We start from the raw sequence: 26,626 nt of genomic DNA, 5'->3' as shown, positions 1-26,626 counted from the left end.
CGGCGCGTAAAACACAACCATGAAGCAGAATTCCATGCTGCACGTAGTATTCTAGCAATGGGATTCACGAGAGGCGACTTTATCACCCCCCCCTCCCTTGCCTTTTACTAAAACGTGCTCTGGGCCAAACAATTGATGGGGTGGTTGGGGTGGGAGAGGCAGACAGAAAAGACGCGCGTATTTGGAAGCCTTCTCTTTTTCTACGCGAATCGTCTCGAGGCATCAAAAAGACCCGCGTCGTGAGGCGAAAAAAAAAGTAGTAGGAGGACGTGAAAAGACGTGAAGGAAGCTAAGACAGGCAGCAGCCGGTCACGGTAGGTTTCAGATACGCCAAAAATAGGTGGCAAGTAAAAAGTCAATCCAGCGAATGGCGTCACGCGTATTCGAAGCTAGAAAGGCGTCTCTGCGCGCTTCTCATTGACACTTCCTGCGAACTCGCGCGTCAGCGTGTTCACGTGCCACCCATTCTCTCTCTTTTTTTATGTGACGCGAGGGATCATCAGAAGAGAAAAGAGTCACCGTGTAAGAGGTTTGGAGCGCGTAGATTGGATGCTTTTTTCTTGAACTTTTGTGGAAGCCTTGACTGGGATATGGAACTACTGGTCATTAGGAGCCTGTTTGATGTGTGATTTTCCCAGCCATTTCGTGCTAGAGGAGCATTTCTTGGATGGGGGGCGTACGATTAATTGTGGCGATGCGTCGTCGTTACCCATGGCGAGGAGGTTGAGGAAAAAGGTGGATGGTTGGAAAGATGTCTCGCACTGGGTTGCTGTTAAGGGATGTATCTGGCATATGATTGGAGAAAGACGACATTTTTGCCATGATATTGAGTAAATGGGCGTTATGGAATTGAAGATTGAGGTAATGAGTTGCGCCTCAGGTTGGAGTGGCTCACCGCTGGGTGGCTGTCCGAGTCTGCCTTGGGCTGGAAGTGGAAGCGTCAACCCGGGGTGAGTGTTTGGGGCAATCACCTGATGTCATCAATGTCTTTGGTTGAGAGCACATGAAAAAACTGAGTCAGTTTGAGGGTGTTCCAGATGGTTGATCAACGTCATCTGGATGTTTGTGATGGTGGTGTAAGTATGACTCGGAGCTTTGTCCTTTTGGACTCTGTTTTTGTTTGGCTTGAGCATGGCTAGTTCTAAGCGCTTAGTTTGTGACTCTATGGCGTGAAACAGGACTTTTATGCACGTCTCTTTGGTGTAAGTCTTTGGTCTAACCCCTGAGCTATTGTAATATTGGGCCTGGCATCTCTCGTGTAAGTCCTCAATACCGGCACACGATATGGAGGATCACATGCTGAATGTTGAGTATTCGCTAATGGGGTCCAGTACACTGATAAGAAGGAGTTATTTTAAGCTTTTGGTGTAAAGTCGGCATTTTATCGACGAGTGTTTCGTTTGTCACGTTCTCGCAATCTCAATATGCCTTGGACTTCTTGAACACTAGTCTAGGACTCTTTCATGGTTGAGTGAATGCCGTTGTTAATTATAGCTAGCTACTATACTTGGATCGGGTTTAATTTTTACAAGTCAATATTCTTGAAACGACTGATCGCTTCCACTTTTTTGTAGTTCGAACACAGCTACACTGTTGGACGTATGGAGTTGTCGCCAAACTGTGAAGCAGATGACAGGAAGATGTTGAATCAACTCCATTACCTGCACTTATCTGCTCCTAAATATGTTTACAAAAGGCAGTTTCTCTTATAGCTAATCTAATCACCTTATCTCCTTGCCTCGTTCTCCTTTTCTTGCCCACAGTTACGATCAGCAGGAACCGGACATCTAAAACATTGAGCTACTATTCGGAAATGCTCATGATCATTTCTTAGCCCTTATCACAGATTTGCAACGATCTTAGAGTCAAACCTTTGAGCCAAGGCTTATGCTTGTCTATATTCCATGGATACTAGCGGATCACAGCGAAATCCATATCTATGCTTGCGACACACAAGGTTATGGTGAAGGAATCGTGACGTTTGCTTTGAACTGGTAACTTGCCGCGATTGATCTTTTGCCATCGTCCATACCGTTGCAATAATGACAACAAGCTTTCTAATTACCCCTTTAATGTAATAGCGTGGCGTTCCATAACAATCTCCGTGTCTTGCATCAGCAATGTTAGAAACTCCACTGGTGAAAAGTGATCATGGCTGTGCAAAAGCTACACTCTTCTCATGAGGCTCAGATTCCTTAATTGGTTGATCAACCCTTATTCAATGATTCATTTAGTCTCAAAGAACGATAATTGCGAACTACTATTTTATTCCACCGTCAAAATTTGCTATGTCGGCTGGACTTTGAGTGGTTCTCCGAAGGTATTGAGGACGAGGTGCTCGCCAAACCGAGCAAAGCACACAATTTTACCAGGTATTTTCCATCGCCTTTTGCATCAAATACTCTCATAGAGTTACCAATATCGTTTTTTCTTTTCAAATTAGATGATGCTTTTGAGCGCGTGTTTTAATATGCACCCTCGTGCTTTTACAAAAGCTTCTGTATTGGTCGTTCTCAACGTCAATCCTCTTTCCATAGGAAATGCCTAGGAAATATAAGGGAAAGCTGTTGTCAAATTCTACATTAAGGCCACAAATGAAAACAGATCTTCGCTTGATCATTTTCTTAATCTGTTCCAATTATCACGGCCAGACCTGGTGTGATGATGTGTTCATTTTTGAGGGATTCTGCAACTCTCCTTGTAAAAGCCAGGCGTGTACACCTGCAGAAGTAAAACCGCGTGAATAGAAATAATTACAACGCCACTAGAAGTAATGAAACCTTCTAGTGTACAGTTATTCTTTGTTGGTATAATGTGAACGCATTATATACATATATACGTAAGTTCCTTCAGATCCACTTCCTTCCTCACCGCGGTCTTGAGAAGATCTACTCAGATACAGGGTCTAAATATACCCATGTAGAATAAGCTTTATCAACCAATTGACTAGCAACAGATCTGTTCAAGCTAATGACCTTCTCTTTTACTCTCGTCTCGGATGACTTCCGTACAAGGGGCAAACGTCAATCCTTTCCAAGCTAAGTCGACACCAGCTTCTCCTCCCTCATCTAGCAAAGGATCAAAAAGCTTTGAAACAATATTTACAAACGACAAATTAATATTTAAACCACGAAGTATTATATGAAACCTCGAAAGAAGAAAACCCCAATAAACAATTACCTTTTCCGCCGAACAATACAGTGCCCCCTTTGAAGAAATGACAGAGCGCCCACATAATATCGGTACCTTCTCCAACATCTTCAGGTATTTAGTCTCCGTACAAAGTCCCCGAATCACTAAATATGGGGCATCCGAGGTATTCAATGCTAAATAAGCATCTTACGCGGATTAATTTCGACATGACCCAACCAATCTTATGCCTTTCCACCAGAGTCTCCGTCTCCGACAAATCTCCACCCACGGGCAGACAAACTCCAGTTCCCTCATCTATCCGTGCCAATAATCATTCATTATCATCTCTCAATATCGCTCTTTATCACCAACAGCTCTGCCTCTCCACCCCTTACTCCCTCCAAGCATCAAACCATGCTATGACAATCTTGTTCACCATCGATTTGCCTCCTGTTCTCCCCACGCCCCATGCAAATAACCATCTCCACGCAAGACGCATCGGTATCATCCCCCTACCCAGAGAACCTCCACAAACCCAGACACTACCCCATTGCAAGCTTCAATGGCATCCCGGCGCGGAAGGGGGGGGAGAAACGCAAGCCCCATAAAGGCTTTCGCTAGGTCTTACTCGTCGCATGCACAGATTAACCCAGCCGGCAAACCAGGCACATACAAACATCTCCACACTTGATTTCTAAAGTACAAATATGTCATAATATCAAAATATGTGACAAGAGTTGGTCCGGTTCCAGCAGAATCAAGCGGAGATTTCGGCTTTTGCTCGTCTCGGCCGTTATACCACAAAGGGGGCGTGAACCGCCTTGTACCCTGCATGTCAGATTGGCTCAGTTGGCCATATACTCGTATGTTTGTATCCGCTAGTTATCTCCGGGAGCATTTGTATGATACGTCCTTCTCTTGAACGTTCTTGCTTGTTGCATATTGTGGCAGCAAACGTTGATACATTGGCTTTTCCGGATGCATTACTGCTGCATGTTTGCATGTACACATATATGAAATGTCTTGCACACGGAGAACACTGTGAAAGTACATGCATGCACCGTCACAAGCACAAGTTCAGGTATTAGCACTGTAGCCATTGAATGTTTGCTCGTAATCGTCATATTTACATGCAAAGAATAAAATCCTAACACCAATGCCATGCATCTATACCGAGGCTCTAAAAGAGGGACATGTCAGACCCCAAACAATATCTCATTCAGCCACGCTTTAAGTTCAACAACTCCATTGTGCGCCATATCAATCCATCCATCTATTATATGCAACTCCTAGGGTATTCCAGACGTAAAGGGCATCTTTATATCAAATGGCTATAAGAGGGGTTGAGAGGTGAAGGAGGTTTTCGTCTGGTCTGGTAATTAAATCGTTAGATAGAAATGCGTGATAGTGGTATAGCTTGTGTCATTAATCGTTGATTGACCAGCAAGCCCATTTTAGACACGGGTGTCTAGGACCTAGACCACGTATTTATGCTGAAGTTTTCAAATCATGTGTCGTCATAATAATAGGCGCTATTATAAGTTGTGGCCAAGCCACATATTCAAGCAGCATCCAGGGGCTTTTGTCCGTATATGTTATGAAAGGGGAAGTATGAATGGAACTTTGGTAGGCCATTACGTTCTGCAATGACGGACTTGCGGACTTCGACGAGGAACATCTCGATCTGGATGGGCGTCCACCCAAGCCCGTGATGAAGCGGCCGTCTGGCTAGTCCGACGAGGCCCCACAAGATGACATCTCGGAGGATGTGGCCGCATTCTTGCAGACGTCTCGACTTTGGCCATGGGCCGTTAGGACACTTTAGATCTAATCGGTGAAGGTCTTGGAAACCAGCAGCGGCAAGCTCGTCCTGAACATTCAGGATGCCATGGAGATTTGAGCCGAGGACGGCAAGACCATCCGTCAAGTATCGTAGAAAATCACGCCAAGCATATGGTTCGTTGCACGAATCGTCGTCACAGTGAGCAGCGTACTGGAACTCTTGAACCTCGACATAACCACCGGGTTTCAGGTGCCTGAGAGAGTAACCAGTCATGTTAGAGAGTGCGGAAATTGGAGAAACAGGTAAACTCACTTGTAAACCCGATCCCACAGCTCGGTTCGGTCTCTTATGGAGTGGACGGTGTGACGAATATGAATATAATCAAAGGAGTTTTCGGGATACGTCCATCCAGCATCATGCTCGATGTCATCGACAACGAAGAGCACGTTTTCTGGGACCCAATCGGGCTGAATGGGCGAAAGATCCATGCCGTGGAATGTCGCGTTTGGATACATGTCAGCCACTATAAGGCAAAGTTAGAAATATGAGACTAGGGCCGTCTTATGCTCGGGGTTTTCTTTTTCCTCCTTCAAATTGACGAATTGTGCAGCGTTGACGTTCAATCTCGCATGGATTTACTCACATTCGATAACCCATTTCCCCGTGCCGGTACCTGTTTTCTACCGTTAGTACTCGAATGAGCGTTTCAAAGTGACATGTGTATACGGAAAAGAGGTTACGAATGATAAAGTTGGAGGCATAGAATGTTTGGCGCCGGAGAGACCCACCTAAATCGAGAACTTCAGCGCCTGGTTTCTGCAACCGCTCATGAACAGGAGCATAAAAGTAGGAGCCCTCGCAGAGATGGATGGTCAGATTGTGCTTGAGGTCGTCGCGGTACTGTTCTGTCTCGTCGTTAGGGAAGGCATATTGCCCAGCGTGATAGGCATGGTAGCGTAGGCCACCGTCGATAATGTGTTGACGAATGCTTTCTGTGAGACTACGCGTGTCGTCCCAGCTGTCATCATCGGGAATATATTCGCCTTTCTCCATGTTTTTGATGCGAACCGCGTCTTGAGATGTGCCCACGGTGATGGCTGAATTGGTCGAGGTGGGTGACGGAGGGCAAACAGGACGGGTTGTAGGGACTGGCCCGCTACTTGCGTCGTCGTCAACCATGACTTTTTAATATGATGAGAATACAGATAGGTGACGCGATTGTGAAGAGTTGTAGCGATGTAAATGATGTAGATTTGTCTATGCGTGTAGTTGTGTGCGTGAAGGGCAATGTCCAGTTGAATTAGATAGTCTGCGGAAATGTGGCTGGATGTCCAAGTCAAAAAGTCGTAATATTTGAGAAAGCGAATTGGTGGGCGGCGATATGTATACAAATAAACGTAATAATGCGAATGCGAGCGGTAGCTGGGCGATACTGTGGCCCCATCCAAGTTGAAGATCGATCTGCAGTCTCTAGAAGGAAGCTGGCTGGTGATAAGCTAGACAACCTTCGACAGCGGCTGTAAGGGATCAACCTGTCGGCAAGCACGAAATGGCTGTATGCGTATGTACGGCTACAGTATCGTCTAGCCTACCGGGGGCATCGCCAACTAAAGTAGGCTTCTCACAGAGCGGCGACTCTGAGAGATGGTGGGTTACCGACCAGACGGCGCTAGGCCCGGCCCACGGAGACGATACTGGGGCCAGTGTCCAAGTTGAAGACGGTTGGGGCACGCACAGCAAGGTGGCAGCTTCTTGCAGTAGCGCTGCAGGCCAGCAACGCAGCGAATAGCTTCACGGACCAGAGAGGCCTGCTGTCTCGGTCTTGGCGAGCCGTAGCAAGAGTCGGGCACGGCGCTCGCACGGCGCTTGCACGGCAAGGAGTCGGGCGAAAGATGGCAACTAGCAAGAAGATCAAAGGACCACTTCAATCATCGTCAGGGCAGAGCCATGTTTTGTACAGAGTAAACGTCGGGGAAGGTTGATGGTTGTAGGAAGGGGTAAGATGGCGAGAAAGAAGCTCTTCCAACTCGTTTTGCCGCACCGATAAGACAGGGGGCCAGATCAAAGGAAAAGAAATTAAACCGCAGGGCGACGTTATACCAGCACAGTACGGAGTACGTGTATGTGCTTTCGTAGCGGAGTCTTCTGTCCGCGGCGTCAGGAACACGGGGAAGCTGACATTGACAGGGGCTGGACGAAGGGTCCCTTGGGAAGACACAGCATAGAGAAGCTAGACAGATTTAAGGCTTGTCACCACGGTTCGCGGCTCGATCCACGGTGTTTGTCTTTGTAAGTTGGCAAGGGAGCAAAGTGCAAAAGAGATGAGAGGGTAGACTGAGCGGAGTGAATGATACCGGATTACCGACGACTCTGGAGATGGATATGGCGGTATGATAGCGACCAAGTCGGGCCCCATCCAACTCCAGATATGCAGCAAACTCGGCACTCCAACTCCGCAGTTCGGTATTCGCATCTTGCTCTCCATGCTTCGCAAGGTACAGTCTTTGTCTCCCTGCTTTTTAAGGATTGTCGACAACGGTCCCATTCAGGACGCTAACACAATCATTGACCATGTCGTCATGCATGGGTGATATCTTCCGAGCAACTCCTTGCTCGTATGTCGCCAGAGGTGATGGTCTTCCTCTCTCGGGGGTAGGCCAATAGCGCCCGCAGCGTCATCTTCCACCAAAATCGCAACTGGCTGAGCAACAAAGCTTTGGCTTGGAGCTAACCGCCAGCCCCATACAGAACATGCCTAGAGCCTCTAGCGCAACTAGTTGAAGCCTCAATTCGACTGCTTGCATATTCCCGCAGCAGCATGGGCTCGACGTTGGAGGTCGACAAAGCGCCATTGACTCGGTCCGCGATAATGGCGTGACTCTGCTCTCCGCCGTCATGATGAGTGGCGGCCGGGCTCTAGCAGAAAGCAGGTAGACTCATTGGACCTGGAGCAGATGTCTGGGTGTTTAAGCTCCGGAGAATTATCAATCTGTCTTTTGTTGCTCCGACTCAGCCTATTTGCCAAGTTGATCCGCAGCGCTGAGAACCCCAAGTCAGAGCATCCGGCACTGTGTGTAACCTCCATTCCAAATTACTCATCAAAATACGCGGAGCCCTGCTTTTTACAGTAATTGTTCCAGTCCTTCCATGCCTGTGCTCGAGTCTGGTAAGGCGTCGACGAATGCGGGATGCCAAGCCAACAGTCTGACGGCCGCCGTTGATGGAACGATTTTTTTTCTCTTGTAGCAGCACTATCGAGTACAGCACAGACACTAGTAGGCCGTTTCTTCAGTTGGTCGGGACTGCACATAACAAGCGTAAAACAAGGAATAAATCAAGTTTTTTCCCGTGGCAATTCGCCATCTCGTGAGCCAGGTGTTGGGACAAGTTTGTGTGTGCGAACGGAATTAAGAGCACACCAACTGAAGAAAATTGATGCTCGTGCTAGCCTTGGAAGGCACTAACTTCCGATGCGAATTAGCCCATTGGGCCGTGCTTTCCTGCTGCATCTGCCAGCCAGCATCCAATAACGGATAGTACGAAGAAAAGGACAGGACAGTACGAACCCAGGCAGGTACTCCCTCGGTAACGCATGCCTCGACTTGTGCTCGCTTCGTCCATGGACGGCAGGTGCGGCCTCCAGTTGCAGTTGCCGTTGCAGCAGCACGGTTGCAATTTGCCATTGGATACCGCTTAGCACCTTCACAGGTACCTAGGTCGCATACCAAGCAATTTCTCTCAATTCACCTCGCCGTTTCATCCACAGCTTTCTCCATCTCGAAGCCAACACAACCTCCGCCAAGCCCTTGTCCATGCCAAGTCAATCATGTCATGTTCCTTGTCTTTACTGTCCAGTACGAATACATACAGCGTACGGGTTCCTCTGCGTCTGTCTTCTCTGTGCTCTTTCGCCTAGAGATACCTTGAGCTGGCTGATCTGGTTACGTTACATGTCCTCCTCGTCCACGAATCGCAAGACTCTCTCGCTGGACGACTCGACGATTGGCTAAGCTCGTTGCATTATCAACCCGACGCTTTGCAGACACGAACGAACCCCTCTTGCGGATCAAATTGGCTGCTTAGGTGGCATGGGCCTTTTTCTCACTGGCTCCGCCCCTAGTGAGCTTCGCGACCCCCATTTTCATCTCAAAGGCTCCTCTCGGCTTTGACATTTTGTGCCGACCCGACAGTAAGGAACGCTAAACGCCTCCTCATCTTTGGGCTACTCATCTTACCCACCTCGACGCTGGCAATTGGCAATTTCCATGGCTTGCTGATCTCCAAAAGCCCACTCGTTGCTCGCTCCACTACAGCCTATGCCAAACTAGAGCAACAAGCCCGGCAAGCCACGAATGCGATTCGGAGTATCCTACAGGCACAGGTATTCCCGTGTTCTCGAAATCGCACGTGCTGTAGGGTACATGTCCTTGCTGAGACTTTCAATGCAAGGTTTTCCATTTGCGTCTCAGAGGCCACTCGATGGCTGCATGATTGGCTACGTCCTGGTACCTCCCTGGCCAGCACTTATGCAAGCCGCTGCAGGGATCCCTTACGTAGACCTTTGCTCTGCTAGGTTGTTTTGCCTCCAATTGGCATTCCCTCCACAGATGGAGTTGGTCAGACTTCAATATTCTCTGCGTCCCAGGCGCTGCTAGCAGGCCCTGGTCTCCTGCGTCTCGGTAATTCGGAACGCCTTTTCATGTCATGAAGGCCTAGTTTCGAGTCTAGCCCATATTAAAATCAAGTTCGCTGTTTGCTTACAGTACGAGCAGCCTCTTGCATAAATGTTTCTCTGTCGCTTGAAAGTATGATGCTGACCTATAGTATCCCAACACCGCATGCAACTACTTATATTGGAATGGTTTCACGTCTAACGGCCCAGGCTTGAATTGAATAATTGCGAATTTGGGGACATTCTCCGTTGGCCCAGCTCAAGCGTTTGAGTTGATATTTGACAGCGACGCTTGCATCATCATCCTGGGATGGTTGGTTATCTATAGCAGCTAGTCTGGTGGCGAACTCGGTCCATGAGTGCGGATAACCCTCCTGCCAAAGCCAAACTGTATCTTCAAGCCATTCGCATTACCGTGCATTTATTTGCTGCAAGTCCTTGCTCAGTTATATCGCTATATTTCGCCCGATCAGGGTTAGGAGGGGGTAAGCGATCTGGTACGAGGCCTCATTCTGTTCCGGTTTATTTTGGCTTCTGGATGACTTTTTTCCCTTTGCTATGAATAGCTGAACCTGCTGCCTTGACCTCATATCTTGCAGCGGTGGATTCGTGTTTCGTGTTACGGGGGTTGGCCGATATCATCCGGACACATCAACCGCAATGTGGTCCGAGTGATGCTCCGTGGCAAGGCATGGAGAAAACTTAATGCCCATCCAACAAATCATGAGCTACAATATGGTTCTTTGTTCGCTATCGTTCGCCTGTTGCCCCGCGCCGCCAATAAACACCTCGCTGCTTTGGAACCGGAGAGCCACTACGCACCCTATTGGACACTTCCACCGGTGTGTTTAGGAACCATTGTAGCGAATTGCTCATGGCCGATTTTCCAGTCGTAGATGTCACTTACTTTACTATGCCACGTGAATAATAATGTAACGATTTTCCTGCAAGACTCATGAAGTTCGAATGGATAATTCCAGATCAACGTTGAAGCTAGCAACATGGTCATGCAAGAAATATCGCTGAACCATAGCATCGGAACTGCTCGCGCAACACACGTTGGGTCAAGTCTGCCCCCAGACCCGACATAGTGGCACCTATCGATCGCCTTGTTTTGAAGAACACACGGGCCATTACCACTGTTAGGCATCAGCTTTCTTTCTCGCTTGTTGGAGGCATGTGGCTTATGCAGGGGTTCCTCGTGTCATCCAGCGTTGTGTCCTCCTTTTTTCTGATGGTGGAAATGAGTGAGTTCCCCGATGGTGGATAGCCGACTAATCGGATGTGTTCCGTATCTATGTAGTTTGTTCTTCCTTTTCCTACTTCCTCCGAAGAAAAGTGGCATAATTGTTCAAAATTAGAAACGAGTCATTATTCCGTCGGATAGTGTTAGGTCGCTTCACATTGAGGCACCTGAAATGGGTTACAATGGAATGACACCATATCAATGCTAGTAAGCGAACGGTTCAATCATGAGGAATTTGAATGAAATGAATGTCATTGGAAGAGTGTAGAAGCTTCGGTGTCTAACACTACACGATTGTCCATCTAGAGTAAATCAACAATATAGCTCTAGTATATCATCTAAATATCCCCTGAATCTAGTCCCTCACTATTTCACACGCTTCTACCTTGCGAAAGGAATCGAAATTCTAGCTGTCCCGTAACCTAATAGCCCACTTACAGGAAGAAGATGAAGCTCAGCAAGACAGTTAAAACTGTAGCGCCCAGCTTTGTCGAGCCGGCAACAACGGGAGGCTGGGTCGGGTGAGGCCAGCCGTGACCAGTGGTAGGGTGAACAGGAGGGTTAGGCGGGCTGGGATGGTCATGCGTGGGAGCAGGAGGCTGAGGTCTGGGCGCAGGAGGAGGAGGAACAGGGCAGCCTGCGCCGTTGCAAGGGGGGCAAGGTTTGCAGTCCGCGCCGGATCCATTGCAGACTTCATACTTGTGGCAATTATCCCCGTTGCAGTGCTCGTGGCCGCACTCGAAGTCCTTGCAGACGAACTTCTTGTGGCATTCCTCGCCGTAGCATGTCTCCTTGGCACACTTGCCGTCGTAGCAGACAATCTTGGAGTTGCACTCCTCGCCGGAGCACTGGTGGTAGCGGCAATCCTTGCCATCGCAGATGACCAGCTTATGCCACTCATCCTTGTCGGTGCAGACCTCGGGATAGCAGTCATCCCCGTTGCAGATGACGCGGTGGTGCTCGCAGTGCTCTTCACGGCAGGGTTCCTCGGGGGCACAGTGGCCGCCGTAGCATACAATCTTCTTCTTGTGCCATTCGGGCTTGGGGCAGAGCTCAGTGGTGACAGTCACAACTTCCGTAGTCTTGTGGCCGACGGGGCAGTGCTCGACCCAAGACGGGCAAGATGTGATGGTGCTAGTCCTGGTGCTCGTGATGGTGCTTGTGAAGGTATGGTGAGGGCGAGTGGGCTTAGTTCCATAAGTATTGTTCCACTGATGGCCGTCGTTGTGATACTCATGATCGTCGTGATGGTACTCAGTCTCGTTGTGGTGATATTCATGGTCGTCGTGCTTGTACTCGTGGTCGTCGTGTTCATACTCGTGGTCATCATGGTGCTCCTCATCATGAATTCTGACGTATAAACTCAAGACAACAGACCGAGGTTCCTGTTTCTCTAGAGCTAGGCGACGAGCAGCGTCGAGACCACCGCAGGTCTGATGCTTGTCTCCCGGACAAGGAGTGTTGCACAGATCCTCGTCAATCTTGCCTGCAGTTTCAAAATCAAGCTCATCTCCACAATAACAATCTCTATAAATCATAATCAGCATGTGGGCAAGGACACAATATTTCCATATAACACTCACCTGTTGGAAGTGCCAAAGAACTTGCCAGGGCAGCTAGCTGCACAAAAGTCCAGGTTCATGAGATTCGTAGAAGCAACCTTCTTGAAGTTGGGAAAGCCAGCCGTGGATGCCACACATCCAAAAAGCCTGAAGTCGCCAATAAGCAGCGGGTGAACATCGAGTTTGTTTTGCAGAGGCTCCGAGGAGTTCGTGAAGTAGCCCAAGGCGAGCTGGGCGCCGAGGCTCATCATCAAAGCCGAACGCATGTTGAATAGAAAAGAATGTCTTGTAATAAAAGAGTGACTAAAAAAACCCCCAGATTCTAAAGGAAGGAAATCGGAGATTTGAGTGTACTGCTGTTGAGTTAGTACTTGCTGCGATGAAGGATTCGTGCTTCCAGGAGGAGTGTCTACCATTATTTATAACTCTAGACATCGCACCAAAGAACGCCAATACAACCCACGTTGAAGAATGCATATACATGATCATCCGGGTTGCGATCCGCGTTGATCGTGAAGAGCGCAGCCTTTGCCACCTCTGGGCGTGCCAGCATTCTTGATGTCTCACGGCATGATCCTACTAGAGAAGCAAGAGGCTAGTGTGTACGCTCTCAGGGCTCTCTTGGAATTCCTCGAGGCCAAAATTCTTCTTAGTGCTAAAACCATCTCAGATTCCACGGCTCAATTGTAGCCAGATACCTAGTACGTAGGCCTTCAGCTGTAAGTCATATGCCATATGTTGGTCATCGGTGGATTTAGAGGAGGGACGGACCATGGCAGCGCCGATATCCAAATTCCTATGCATGAAAAGCTATAAATACTCAGACCAACATACAGCTGAGGTCTTACCCACATATCACATTGCTAAAAAGGGCTTGTCGTTCTACCTAACATACAGAGGCAAGTCGAATGAGTTCCAAGCAATCTGCAGCCAAATTCATAATCTATCTCACGTAAGAAGGAATGCCACCTTGTTCATGGCAAGAAAATACAATGCTGAACCAGCTGAATAAGGTGTCTCGTCTAGAGAAACATTGAAGTCCGACGATGGGATATGGCACGCACCGCAGAATCGATATCGTGGTGGATTCGAAAAACAATGAGGAATCTCAGCTCAGCTATCGCGATGAAGACATTGGTTTCAGCGAGAAGGTCCTAGAGTAAGATTCAACGCGGTGGCGTTGTGAGACAAACGCGTCGACGTGGGTTTTGTCTCTGATTTTGATGCAAGGGAATAGACCACTAGGCCTGTTGGGCTTGAGGGATGGATGGGGATTATTGACACCACACAAAGATGACTATTCTATCTAACATCACGCTTGTATTGTGAAAAGTAGCAGAAGGAATCAACCTTACTTTTTGCCCAGAGAGTATACCGATGTTATTGTAAAAGTCTTTGCAGAGGACTTATGTTTCTGTGGAAGCTCGACCTATCAACTCGCCCCATATATATGGATTATCGTAGGAAGATAGGAATATCACGCATCAATGGATCATTCTGCTAAAGTATCTAGGAAGAGCCGTACAATCGAATGCAACGATCACTTTCTTCACCAGAAAGTTAATACTCACTTACCCTATCATCCACAAACAAAATCCATATCGCCCATAGATCCCATGACTATCCGCATTGACAAAGAGAAGAAATGCAGACTGAACTCTGTTTCTAGAATCAAAGACACTGATGTCTAGAAATGGCATGACGAGACCAATGAAATAGAGTCCTGCGATCCATACGACCCAGTGACACGGGATCACAAGTTGTCTGTCACTGTCCAACACGGGTTGTGGCATGTCGCTGAATCGGGTCAGTTGGTGCCGCGGAAAAATAGCAAGTAGCCCCTCAACCCCATCCCATCCACAGCAACCATTTTACCCGGCCGATGAAGTCATGATCCCTGCAACGATGTGGTTTCGACTATTGCATGCGCTTGACACTCAACTGTCAAAGGGCCGTTTATTTGACGATTCCGGGTCCAAACCCGGCTGTAACGCTACGTGTCGTCCACACTGAAGCGAACTCCCCCGCAGGTTCTGCAACCCTAGAGGATATATCACACAAGTTCATGCAGAGACTTTGGTGACGGCTGCAGCGATTCGATGAATGTCGACGGAGCTATTAGTTCGTTCGCCCCCTCGGCAAATGAAGCGGGATCGTTGACGACGGGAGTTGCGGGGAAAGATAGTCAAGTTGGAGTATCTTGCGCTGCTAACCAGGACGATTTTGTGGGTTGAGGAAATTGGCAGCGCACGCACAATTGATGTCATGGATAAATAGGTTGCAAACTATTAGCATATATCGAAGTTGAGTCTCATTTGAGGTCTTCTTCAACAAACCATAGTAGGGTAGCCCTATCGCCAACGACGCAATCATCTGAATATGGCGAGACTCCCCTTTCACGCCGACCACATCGGCTCCCTCATCCGGCCAGCCTATGTATCCGACCACCAGAAACAGTTCGACCAAGGCGAAATAACTGCGGAGGAGCTCCGCCAAGCCCAACAAACCGCCATTAAAGAAGCCGTCAAAAAGCAGCAGCTCAATGGCACACGGGCGCTGTCATCAGGCGAATTCGATCGCAAGTACTACTTCTCGGGCTTCTTCGAGAAGCTTACCGGTTTCCGCGAAGTCAGCCCCGTGCCATGGGAACTAGCACGCCTCTCTGCGCCGCCCATCGCGGCTCTGAAGAAATCCGGGCAGCAGTATCCCATGGCTGCGATCTGCGAGGGCAAGATCAGCTACGACAGCAGCCCGTATCTTGAAAACTGGCTGCTGCTGCGCAACACTGTTCCTCAGGAGCAGTGGGGAGAATGCAAATTCACGATGCCCCCGGCTTGTTATTTCCATTTGAGGCTGGCTCCGGGGAAATGCTATAACGCCGATGCGTATTCATCGGACGAGGAGTTCTTTGCGGATTTGGCAGTGGCATATCAAAAGGAGATCAAGACGTTGTATAATGAGGGACTGCGTAACCTCCAGATTGACGACCCCACGATGGCATATTTCTGCTCGGAGGAGATGCGAGACTCGCTGAGCAGCGACGGCGTGGATCCTGATGAGCTGTTTGACCTATATTTGAAGGCTCATAACGATTGTATCGCGGATCGTCCTGAAGGGCTCCATGTTGGACTACATATCTGCCGAGGTAAGTCGTGGGTCGGGATGCCATCCTTCCAATCCGTTCCATTTCCTTGCGATTCAGAATAATGACCCATTCCGTGTAATTTATACAGGCAACTTTTCAAAGTCAGTCCATTTCAGCGAAGGATCATATGAGAAAATCGCCGAGCGCTTCTTCAAGGTCCTCAACTACGACACCTTCTTCCTTGAGTACGACAACGCAAGATCCGGAGGTTTCGAGCCTTTGCGCTTCCTTCCCAAGAACAAGAACGTTGTCCTTGGCGTCGTGACGACCAAAGATCCAGTACTCGAGGATTCTCAGGAGATCAAGCGGCGTGTCCTAGAAGCTGCAAAGATCATTGCAGACGGACAAAAGCGCAGCGTTGAGGAAGTCATGGAGAACATTGGCATTAGCCCGCAGTGCGGCTTTGCCAGCGTATCTGTTGGAGCTGAGGGAATGACTGAAGAAAAGATGTTTGCAAAGCTGCGGCTGGTGAGGGATGTCGCGAAGGAGCTTTGGCCAGATCGGCCTTGAAGCTGACAAGGCGCTAGACAAAGGATCCTAGGGTTTGCAGCTATTGATTCTAGCCCAACTGGAGTCTGACGGCGAGAATGACAAAGTAGTATTAGTCCTGTAGTACATATGCATGTTGGTAAGAGTCAAAATATTCAGCCCTTAGTCTATCTGTTTACATGTAAACAGCGTGATATTTTGTCATTACATGTAGCTATGCAGTGCCGCGTGTTGTTGTCGTATGCAAAGTCGTTCCGTTGCGTTCATTGGTGACTAGTTTCCGTTGGATTGATTAGTTCCCACCATCCTATGAGCTTTTACAGGTCGGTTCGTAGAATCTGATGGCATCCATGTATACTCTCCGCCCCAAATGTTATTCAAAGGGTTGCCTTTGTAGCAGAACAATGCACATGAATCATTCACGTTGGACCCTTGGAGCGTACGAGAGGGGTTCGGGAGCCTCAATTCACCCGCCCACATAAGCCCTAACAGCAGAGATTTGATCCTCTTCTTGCGAGTGACAAGGGATTCGGCATCGTACGTTCTAAGCTACTGCTAGCTCGAGCGATGGTCCGTCGGGCGTCAGCGACTTCCGCTAAACCTCCAGCTCGTCTGCCATACGAGTACTAGTTTGATTAGTGATTATTGTTTAAAGCCTCGAATTGATTAATCACGATTCAGATTGCCATACATTTCCCAACTTATCCAACGTCGGATTATTACCTGCGTGATAACTGGATAAGCGCCGAGGTATTGGTGGAAACGAGCCAAGACCTTGGCCGCAAATAGACATATCTTTGGCTATTAAGCCCCCAGTCAGAAACAAAGCTGGAGAGACGAAGCGCAACTAAATTGGCCAACAGTATCTGTCACTAAAAAAGGACAATGGTGAGCCTGGAAATGCGGCATGCTGTGGACTGTGAATGGTGAAAGCAAAGCAAAGCTAGCTTGCTGGTCTTCTCCACGGGATGGTGTGAAGATATCATATTAGCACATGTACTTGTAGTCCAGTCGTGTACTATAAGTGACGGTATCCCAGATCATGGCGTCGTCGACCACAAGCTCTCCCCTTGAGCACTTGTCAATTCGGCATAACTGATTGTCTATTTTTGTTCTCAACATGCGTTTCCTTTCTGATACCACGGGCCCAGACCGGCAGGCTCTCGGTCCTCAGATGCGAGTCATCGGTGCTGGTCTTCCTCGATGCGCGACTTCTTCGCTTCAAGCTGCTTTGGAGTCCCCCCATCTGGGATTCTTTCCCTGTATGCACATGGCCCACGTAATGCCAAGCAATACACGCGCCGAGATTGTCCTCAAAGCCATGCGGGAAAAGGATAAGAAGAAGAGACAGGCTCTGCTACACCAGATTTTCGATGGTTACCAAGCCACGACAGACTTTCCTGGCTTCTGGTTCCTCGATGATCTCATGGATATGTATCCAGACGCCCCGCTGGTCCTGAACCAACGCAAAGGAGGCGACAAGTCCTGGCTGCAAAGCTGGGATAGCAGCTTAGCCTTTTTCCGCACATGGACCTATCTGTTGCTCTGCCTGCCCGTGAAAAACGATCGTCTTCACTGGCTTATGCACCAGGAAGCAAAGAACCAAATAACGGAGCGGTGGCACACAAAGGATCTGGATGGCTTCTATGATGCATACCAGAAGCATGTGCTCGACGAAGCCAAAAAGAGGAACCGCAAGATCTTGGTCTGGACGGCCGAAGACGGCTGGGGGCCGCTGTGCGAATTCTTGGGCAAAGACGCACCAAAGGACGAGCCATTTCCTTGGGTCAACGACGCGGCGACGATGCAATTTGTTCAGAGGATCCTCGTTGCCAGGGGCTTAGCATCGTGGTTAGCCATCTTTGGCAGTGCATATGCAGCATGGACATATGGGCCATCTCTTTTGCAATCCCAATTCGTTCAGAGCTTGTGGCAGCAGGCTCGTCAGCTGCTGTAAAAGAGATTGACTGATCTCTTAAATATCTCCATGCAGCCGAGATGACAGCAGATTGTTGTCAGTGACTACTTTTCAGAGAGTGTCGGGAGAGGTTATGATTTAGAAGAGATGAAAGGGTTAGTGGAGGAGAAGAAATTGATATTCAACGAAAGCGTAAAGAGGAGTTCAAGATGTATGTAATTAAATAGCAAGGAGTTAATTCTATCAATGCTTTAGTCAGTCATGACGTAAATACTTTCCAATCTGTGGGAAATGTAAGTGATAAAACTCGCAGCAAGTGCCAGCTGCCTGCCAACTGCAACACAGTCAAGCGAAATAGCACCTATTACTGTATAATCTCGCAAAAAGAGGGAAAGAGCAAAAATAGGATATTTTGATAATCACAGCATCCACACTCTGACAATGCGGAATTATATGTTAATGAAACATATAATTAATAATAAAAGTAGAATTTAAATCGCCAAAAAATAATATTGGTGTTGCGTCTCCTCCGGGAAGGCTCGAACTTCCAACCTCCTGATTAACAGTCAGACGCGCTAGCCAATTGCGCCACAGAGGATATGCGATTGTTGATTTTGAGGTGCTAAATTTAGACTATACAGACATCCACAGCCTCCCATGGCGTCCCTGCATGGGGACTTGCAGTGCTCCTTCCGTGGATCGCTCATTCAATCGGGCTTCTCCGCATACTTACATGTGCCTGTATAAATGCATTCAAATGACATGTGAATGTTCCGATCCGTCCTTCGATGGGTAAGCACAGCATCTTTCACGCAACTCTCTCGTCATTCCTCAGCGCCTCAAAATCACCTCCACGGCCCGGAATCATCGCTAGGGAACAATACCTATTACGTCGTACTGCTACAAATCCCCTAGGCTCCGGCTCTTCGCCCCTAATAAACCACTACCGCTCAGGTAGACACCACTGCGTCATCCCCAAGTCCGGAAGACACGCTTACAGCCGCTTCAGGCTCAGTCACGAGCACATCGCCGGCCGGATTCGCAATTGCGGGGAGCCTCTCTGCCGTTGCGCGACTCTGCACCGCAACGCTTCTTCCGGTTTCAGCATCTCAGGTGCTCGCCCTGCTGCTCACACGACAGCCATCCTGCTGCCCTTTCCCCTTTCCCGGCCTCACCACAGGCTACTGATCCCTGCTGAGAGGCTGTTGTGCCACCTGAGCCTAATCCACTTAGAGGCTATCAGCATTTGCCATCGCCTCACTATTAGAGGCCTGCCTCTGGTGCTCAGTCGCAAACAAAAAGGGCTGCTGGGCTGGAGCTGCCTTGAGCCTAACTAAGCCCTTTTACCCCCAACCTCGACCTCCGGCTGCAACTCAATTTCTTGTATAACCTGCTACTTCCACAAACCCTCGGTAACAGTGATCGCGGATAAAGGCACCCTAAAACTACTCGTCGCTTTCTATTCTATATTCTACATACCTATATTCAATCCAGCTCTGGACGTCAAACGGGCCGCGTCGGGCCTCGTCCTCCCGCCACCATGTTCGACCTCTTTGCGATGCTCTTATCGTGTGTTTTATCTGCCCCGCCATGCCGTCACTGCTAAGAAGCGCTAATGCCCCAAGCAAAACAGCTCTATCGCATCCTTCCTCTTCCCCATCTTTGCTTCCTACAAAGCCCTCAAGACGTCGGATCCTGCACAGCTGACACCATGGCTCATGTACTGGGTTGTCTTTAGCTGTTGTCTGCTGGTGGAGTCGTGGGTTTACTTCATCCTTGCGTGGTACGTCTTACAGCCGCCTCCGTGTCCGTCTCACGCCGCTTGTGACGCTCTGATATTGATTCGTTTGGCTTCAAAGGGTGCCGTTCTATGGCTACATCCGCCTTCTCTTCTTCCTATACCTGATTCTACCGCAAACCCAGGGCGCCCGGGTGCTATACGAGCAATACGTCCACCCCTTCCTCCGCGACAATGAATCGCAAATCGACGAGTTCATCGCGAGCGCCCATGAGCGTCTCAAGGCGGCCGGTATCGATTACTTCCGAAAGGCAATCGACTACTTGAGAGTCAATGTCCTAGGCCTGCCACCGAGCGAACCCGAGCCTCCCACTCCTCCTCCGAACACCTACCAGAGCTACACGCAGTCGCTCCTCGCTCGATTTAGCATTCCGACGGCGACCGGACCTGCTGCCCCCTCAAATGTGGGCTCGGATCTCTTCGGCCTGCTGGCCAGCGCCGTAGCCGCGGCGACCGGTGGCTCGGGGGCACGAAGCGACGCTGCTGGCGTATCGTCATCATCAGTCGTCCCATCTCACATACAAGACTCAAGCGAGAGGATGACCTTTATCGCCTCTCAGCGGGACCGTCTCAACGTCCTTCTCACAGCCCTGGATCGTGAAGCGGCACAGATTCAACGAAATGGCGGACAGACGCAGTCCCGATCTCGCTCCAGGCACATGGATAGCGACGAAGAGGTCACACAGAGGCCGCCCAGCGGGCTCAGCGGATGGAGTGGACTGAGCAAGAGCCGCAGCGAGACCGACTTCGAGAAGATCGATGCCGAGAGCGGGGCCGAAGATGAGGCCAACCTCCGCCGCCGTCATGCTGGAGGTGGCGACGGTGGTTCGTGGATGCCTTGGGGTCGCAATACGCAGCCGGGTACAGGTCACAGCTCTGGACTAGAAGACTAGGAAGCACAAGAACATCGGAAATGGCTGGCCCGCGAGTATAGACTGAACGCGTAGACCACCTGTTACCGCCATGTCGCGTGGATGCTATACATGGATTTGTATGGAGACTTGGACACTCTTTGAGATATTGAATCATGATATATCGAGGGGAGTAAAAAACGGCCCCCACAGATGCCTTTTTTTGTGTACATCCAACCCATAGGTCTAATCAAAACCTTGCTACATCGCATCAAACAAAAAAAAACCCTCTAACACAAGTATCATACAAGTCCACTCCTCGCCCGTGTTGTCATCAATGTAGTTGTTTTCGGGGGTGTCTCTTTTATTACAATTCGCGCATTTTGCACTCCCTGGGTGATCGTCAAGTCCTCGTCAAATTCTCCCTCGGCGACTTAAAGAAGCTCACCCCATCCGGTGTTTGGTCCCTACTTGCTGACCTTGTAGGGGTATGACACATCCACATCGCCCTTCCTATACCACTGCACTCGCTTCTTCTTGGTTGTGACGTGCTCTACCCACACTTCCTCCATGTGATTCTTCTTGAACCATCGGACAAAGTGGGGGTCCCACAGCTCGGAGGCGATGCCTAGGTCTTTGCAGCAGCGCATCAGGGCATTTGACTTGCAGCCTTCGACGGCAGAGGGTAGCTGTTCGGCGGAGAAGTACGAGTTTTCGCCCTGGGCTTGTGAGACAAAGCTGTAGTAACGTTAGCAGGTGGCTTGGAGTGACGCACGCAGCGATTGGTAGTGTCTTACCGGCCATCGACGATGAGCGCATACTCGCGGGTCACGATTGAATCGCCAACCACGGCCTCTCCCTTGGGAATCAGGCCCCATCCCATGGGACCAAAGACTTCGTTCAGCCTCCTCCTGTACTTGATCTCTGGCAGGTAGATGACGCCGTCGGGCTTGACCTCGATGTCCTTCTCGTCCACAGGCTGCATCAGGGCCTTGAATTGCTTTTCTGTTACTGGCCGGGCTGAGATGCCGTAGAAACTCCTCGTCCAGTCCACGGCGGCCGGGTCCGTCACATCGCCATCCTCCCTTGCGTCCTCGTACGCAATGTTCTTGGCTTGGTAGACAACGTCGCTGTAAGATGCTGCGGGAGACGGTGTAGATGCTGCCACTGCCGGCTTGCTCGCTCTGGGCGCGGGCTTTGCGTATTTCGGTGTCGCTACAGCTGGGGTAGAAGTGGGCTTAGCTGCGGGCTCTTCTGTCGTTGACGTAGTTGATGTCTCTGTGGAATAGAGCCGTGCTGAAGGCTGGATCGGTCTGAAAGAGCGGCAGCCGAGTTGCCTGGAGGCGGCGGAAAAGGCTCTGCGTGAGGGAAGCATGGCGGATAGGATTGACAGTCTAGGATCTTTCGTTGTTTGAGTTTCAGAGCAATGGTTGTGAATTCACGGCATCTGAAGATTTCATGTGTTATCGCTGATATGGCCCGGTCAAAAGAAGTTCCGGCTACCGCTGTGTTTGTTCTTTGTTTAATGTTTGTTTGACGCACTGGTGAATTTCAATACAAACCGGCATTTCTTTGTTGGAAAATTATAAATAAATGTTTTAAGTGAGTCAAGATAGTCTATTTACTGTTGTTACATTTTTCCTCGAGTTGGAAATAAAATTTGGAATACCACGGCCATTTTATGTATCCTTGGTACTGGTTCGCTCATTGTTACCATGCTGCTTCCAGCACTCTTTGAAATCCTCCATCTACAAGGAACAAAGACGCATAGTTAGTAACTGTTTCGGACTCGGCATAAGTGCAATGGGAATTCGGCTTATACTAAAATAAGACAAAATACTTGCCTCTTTTGCACATGCTCTCCAATCCTTCTTTTCGTAGTAACAGTCTGTCATCTTCATATTTTCATCTGTTCACGAAGTGTCTGCGTCAGCTTTTCGGTTACCCTAGAAGAGAGAGATATTCTGAAAAAAAAAATCCGAAGAAAACGTCTGATCCCATCTTCAACGCTTCTTCCTTCTTTATATCTCCTCAAAAAAACAGAGAAATGTATGAATACATCAATTGACTTCAACTGGCAACTTACCCGCGCAGCCCGTGCTGAATATCCGCTTGTCCCTGGAGTTCGCAAAAGCACGGCTTAGCGTCGGGGTCTCTTCAAACAGCCAGCTTTAACCCGCTCAACCGCTACTCACCACTCATCCGGCTCATCATCATCCTCAATTGCCGCGGCTGAAGCCTCCGTAGCTGGCGGCTTTTCTTGTACCTGTCCGGGCATATCGAAAGATTTTGCGGCTTGTGAAGAGTCGTCAATGGTCCCGGTGTTGTTGCAGCGCTGGTTGATGTAAGAGAGAAGAAAAGAGCAAATATTGATTATCAGGTGGCGTGACTTGTTACTTCAGCCGGAGAAAACAAAGCATCATGGCGCCTAGTCGACTCAATATCCTGGTCCATACAGGTCAATATTCTCCCTCCATTTGACTTCTATCTACCGAATCAAGTATTTTTTACTCACTGTAACAATAGGCACCGGGACTACGGCAGAATCTGTGCGGCATTGCATGTACTCTCTCCGCCGGCTTCTATCCCCCAACTACGCCATCATCCCCATCAATGAGACGGCCCTCCTAAAAGAGCCTTGGGCCCAAACTTGCGCTCTTCTTGTGTTTCCCGGTGGCGCTGATCTTGGCTACTGTCGAGTCTTTAATGGCGAGGGAAATCGCCGCATCAGCGAGTTTGTTCGGCGAGGAGGGGCATATCTAGGTCTCTGCGCAGGCGGATATTATGGCAGCAGCAGATGCGAATTTGAAGTTGGTAACAAGGCATTGGAAGTGATTGGCAGCAGAGAGCTTGGTTTCTTCCCTGGAACGTGTCGTGGCGGGGCATTCAAAGGATTCGAATACAAGAGCGAGAAGGGAGCACGAGCTGCTACTATCAAAGCGGAAAAGCAATCTTTGAAAGACAAGATACCTGGCGAATTTGCCGTCTATTATAATGGAGGCGGTGTTTTTGTCGATGCGAACCCAACAGGGGGACGCAAGATTGAGGTTCTGGCCTCATACAAGGACGATTTGGACGTGGACGGTGGTGATGCAAAAGCTGCAGTCGTTTTGTGCCACGTAGGAGAGGGCAAGGCAATTTTGAGCGGGCCTCATCCGGAGTAAGTTGCTCATACCATTCATCGGACATTTTGTGAAGCGAGAGCCTCGGCTGACATATTCCTAGATTTGCCCCAGCCAATCTCAACGCGCAGCCAGATATTCCAGGCTATAGCGAGCTAGTCGACAAACTTGCCGCAGACGACAACTCCAGAACCAGCTTTTTGAAGGCTCTTCTATCAGAACTGGGGCTCGAAGTTGTCCAGGATGATTATACGCCCCCCTCGCTGTCCAGCCTCCATCTTACTGCTCTCGAGAGTGGCAAGGTGACAGAGCTGCTGTGCGACTGGGGGGACGCTATCGAAAAGGAGAATGGCAACGAGTATATCCGCGGAGAGGCGGATACTTTCCAGGTCATAAATCAAGCAGATGAGCTGAACCTGGATGAGCTTGCAAACACTTTGCCACAAGCCGAGGCGCTGGACGATCCAAGCTCGGTCATTAAGAAGATTATTGCTCATGAGACAAAGTTACCTAGCGATGAACTAACACCGCGCTTCAACCACGAACGTTTCTACTCGAGTCTGAAGAAGTACAGGAAGATTGAACCTAGCGCTGATCAATGGGGAGATGTGTTGCTCTACGGAGATGTCGTGACTAGCACCAACACTCTGCTTGAAAAGTGCGTTTTGTCCTACACTGCGCCCGAAATGGTTTTTCAATACAAATACTGACTCATGGACACATAGGAACCCAAAGCTCAACTGCAAACTACCAACGGGCTTCACCTTCACTGCTACGACCCAAGTCGCTGGCCGAGGACGTGGAAGCAACGTTTGGGTCGCGCCCCCTGGATCTCTCTTATTCTCTACCGTTATCAACCACCCAGCTCACCTTGCTGCTTCACGGCCGATAGTATTCATCCAGTATATTGCAGCCGTTGCCATTGTTGAAGCTATCCGCTCGTTTGACACAGGCTATGATAAGATGCCTGTCAAGTTGAAGTGGCCCAATGATATATGTAAGTTACAATACATGAGATGTCAAATGATTCTCCCATCACTCTTCTCTAAACATACGGCCTTATACATCCATTTCATGCTAACGTAAATATCAGATGCCCTTGATCCCACAAAACCAGCTTCGTCTCAGTCCTACGTCAAAATCGGCGGTATTCTCTCCCAATGCAGCTACTTCAACGGCGCATACCAAGTTGTCCTAGGCATCGGCATTAACGCTACCAATCCTCGTCCGACAACCTCCCTCTCTGACCTACTCCCGCAAAACGTCGCGCCTTTCCACATAGAGACCCTTCTCGCCCGCATCCTCACCCGTCTGGAGGCCATATACGAGCAGTTCCGCCGCGAGGGCTTCTCCCAAGACCTCGAGACGCGGTACTACCGCCACTGGCTACACACGGGTCAGGCTATCACGCTGGAGGCCGAGGGTGGTGTCAAGGCGAGAGTCTTGGGCATCACTCGCGACTGGGGGATGTTGCGTGTTGAGGAGACGGATTCTGAAGGGAGGGGGAACGGCAAGATATGGAGCCTTCAGAGTGATGAGAATAGCTTCGACTATTGGAAGGGCCTCGTCCGTAGGAAAACATGAGCTGTCAAATAGAGTACACGTCAACACGGTTAAACAGATAGAGGGCTCATCTAATCATTTCAATTTTACACAGGTGGTATGTTACATCGTTTCGTATTGTACAAGCATGCTGACAGCCGCGTATTGAAGTCAGTTCCAAATCGCCCTTGCTTTTTTTGTTTTCGTCTAGACCCAGTCTCCGGTGGCCTCGAAGCCTCTAGATGTCTCCCTCCTCCATAAACGCCGTGCCATGCCACTGTCGAGTGAAGATGTGGTAATAATAGAAAGAAAAAGGAAATCATATACAAAAGGGTGGATATTGAGTTGTCGTCCCACCCCTCCTTGGAGGGGAGCTTCGCGGCTCGCTCATCTCTTCCAAGTTAGAACATCGAGCTGCCGCGTAAGCTCTTCTCCCACACAACACCGTATTATACCTTAGTCGTATAAGTCGTCCGCTTCAACCCTGCTCATTGATCCTTGTAGACTTTGGGCTTCCACCCCTCCTTTGCTTCAGCCTCCGCTTCGGCTTTTTCTCGTATGGGTCCAATCTCAGCCTCGAATCGCTCCCTTGCTCTTACAATCTTGCTCTGGAGATAGAAGCTGCCACCCTTTTCAGGGTTGTTTGCGTCAAATAGTCTCTTGTACCGCTCGAGCACCTCCTCAACGTTGGCCTGGCCATTGGCGGGGGGTTTGACGTTCAGGATGCGGCAAGCCTCTTCAAGGGTCATGCCGGCTGTTAGAGAGGCTCGGCCTGAAGCGCTGACGCCAGTCGCTTTGGCTTGCGCACGCTGATATTGCGACGAGGCCTGGGCTTGTTTGTAGGCGGCCATGAAGGACCGTCCCAGGATGCGAGAGCCTGTGAGAAAGGCTGTGATGACGAATTTGTGCGCCTATTTTCAAAGTGATCCAGGGTCAGCCATGTTGTCACAGATATTCAACAAGTTGGTGTCGCAATATCGTGTGATACCGGGGCCTCGGCAAGTAAAGAAAAAATTGGTGCAGACATACCATGGTGATGAAGAAGCCAGTACAGCTAACCGAAGCAGATTAAAGACACTCCTTCACAGAGATTTTGTAATCCTGTAGAATGCGGCTAACGAAAAGACAAGCAAGTATGGGCACCGTCCCGCGGCCGAGAATGCGAGAGTCGTTGTCTCTTGAATTTTCGAGTTTGCGACTTATCCGGGATAAACTTGCCTCCTTTACCCGACGATCTGCCGCTCACCGAGCAAACGCAAGGACGCTCACCGCGGTAAGGCTCACTCATCGCCCCAAGTCCCCGCCCCCTCGTTCCCGGTAAATTCCAGCCACACCCACCACAGCAGAGAGGATCCCCCTGAACGAG

General features: G+C 49.4%; 8 protein-coding genes across 8 annotated transcripts; 4 read left to right on the top strand and 4 right to left on the bottom strand.

Moving 5' to 3' along the window:
* Positions 1-4,693: 4,693 nt before the first annotated feature.
* Positions 4,694-6,094, bottom strand: T069G_02862 (methyltransferase domain-containing protein; the record flags this gene model as incomplete). Its single annotated transcript, XM_056170072.1, has 4 exons — positions 4,694-5,168; positions 5,228-5,438; positions 5,559-5,588; positions 5,704-6,094. 4 exons carry the CDS (start codon positions 6,092-6,094, stop codon positions 4,694-4,696), a joined length of 1,107 nt encoding a protein of 368 aa, XP_056030964.1.
* Positions 6,095-11,267: 5,173 nt separating this feature from the next.
* Positions 11,268-12,661, bottom strand: T069G_02861 (WSC domain-containing protein; the record flags this gene model as incomplete). The annotated part of the gene is made up of 2 exons (XM_056170071.1): positions 11,268-12,360; positions 12,417-12,661. The coding sequence occupies 2 exons, from the start codon at positions 12,659-12,661 to the stop codon at positions 11,268-11,270; spliced, it is 1,338 nt and encodes a 445-aa protein (XP_056030963.1).
* Positions 12,662-14,774: 2,113 nt separating this feature from the next.
* T069G_02860 (cobalamin-independent synthase, catalytic domain-containing protein) lies at positions 14,775-16,050 on the top strand (the record flags this gene model as incomplete). The annotated part of the gene is made up of 2 exons (XM_056170070.1): positions 14,775-15,540; positions 15,629-16,050. The coding sequence occupies 2 exons, from the start codon at positions 14,775-14,777 to the stop codon at positions 16,048-16,050; spliced, it is 1,188 nt and encodes a 395-aa protein (XP_056030962.1).
* Positions 16,051-17,149: 1,099 nt separating this feature from the next.
* T069G_02859 (uncharacterized protein) lies at positions 17,150-17,986 on the top strand (the record flags this gene model as incomplete). Its single annotated transcript, XM_056170069.1, has 1 exon — positions 17,150-17,986. The coding sequence occupies one exon, from the start codon at positions 17,150-17,152 to the stop codon at positions 17,984-17,986; it is 837 nt and encodes a 278-aa protein (XP_056030961.1).
* Positions 17,987-19,487: 1,501 nt separating this feature from the next.
* T069G_02858 (TB2/DP1, HVA22 family domain-containing protein) lies at positions 19,488-20,638 on the top strand (the record flags this gene model as incomplete). The annotated part of the gene is made up of 3 exons (XM_056170068.1): positions 19,488-19,516; positions 19,581-19,730; positions 19,807-20,638. The coding sequence occupies 3 exons, from the start codon at positions 19,488-19,490 to the stop codon at positions 20,636-20,638; spliced, it is 1,011 nt and encodes a 336-aa protein (XP_056030960.1).
* Positions 20,639-21,063: 425 nt separating this feature from the next.
* On the bottom strand, positions 21,064-22,874 carry T069G_02857 (mitochondrial genome maintenance protein; the record flags this gene model as incomplete). Its single annotated transcript, XM_056170067.1, has 5 exons — positions 21,064-21,334; positions 21,394-21,997; positions 22,482-22,505; positions 22,683-22,714; positions 22,792-22,874. The coding sequence occupies 5 exons, from the start codon at positions 22,872-22,874 to the stop codon at positions 21,064-21,066; spliced, it is 1,014 nt and encodes a 337-aa protein (XP_056030959.1).
* A 143-nt stretch (positions 22,875-23,017) lies between these two features.
* T069G_02856 (biotin/lipoate a/B protein ligase family domain-containing protein) lies at positions 23,018-25,302 on the top strand (the record flags this gene model as incomplete). The annotated part of the gene is made up of 5 exons (XM_056170066.1): positions 23,018-23,054; positions 23,123-23,756; positions 23,822-24,376; positions 24,444-24,715; positions 24,812-25,302. The coding sequence occupies 5 exons, from the start codon at positions 23,018-23,020 to the stop codon at positions 25,300-25,302; spliced, it is 1,989 nt and encodes a 662-aa protein (XP_056030958.1).
* Positions 25,303-25,748: 446 nt separating this feature from the next.
* Positions 25,749-26,292, bottom strand: T069G_02855 (pam16 domain-containing protein; the record flags this gene model as incomplete). The annotated part of the gene is made up of 2 exons (XM_056170065.1): positions 25,749-26,171; positions 26,290-26,292. The coding sequence occupies 2 exons, from the start codon at positions 26,290-26,292 to the stop codon at positions 25,749-25,751; spliced, it is 426 nt and encodes a 141-aa protein (XP_056030957.1).
* Positions 26,293-26,626: the final 334 nt, after the last annotated feature.

This window comes from Trichoderma breve, chromosome 2, assembly GCF_028502605.1.
Source record: "Trichoderma breve strain T069 chromosome 2, whole genome shotgun sequence".
Lineage (NCBI taxonomy): Eukaryota > Fungi > Ascomycota > Sordariomycetes > Hypocreales > Hypocreaceae > Trichoderma > Trichoderma breve.
Note: the sequence above shows the minus strand (reverse complement) of the source record. Positions and strands in the feature narration are given on the sequence as shown.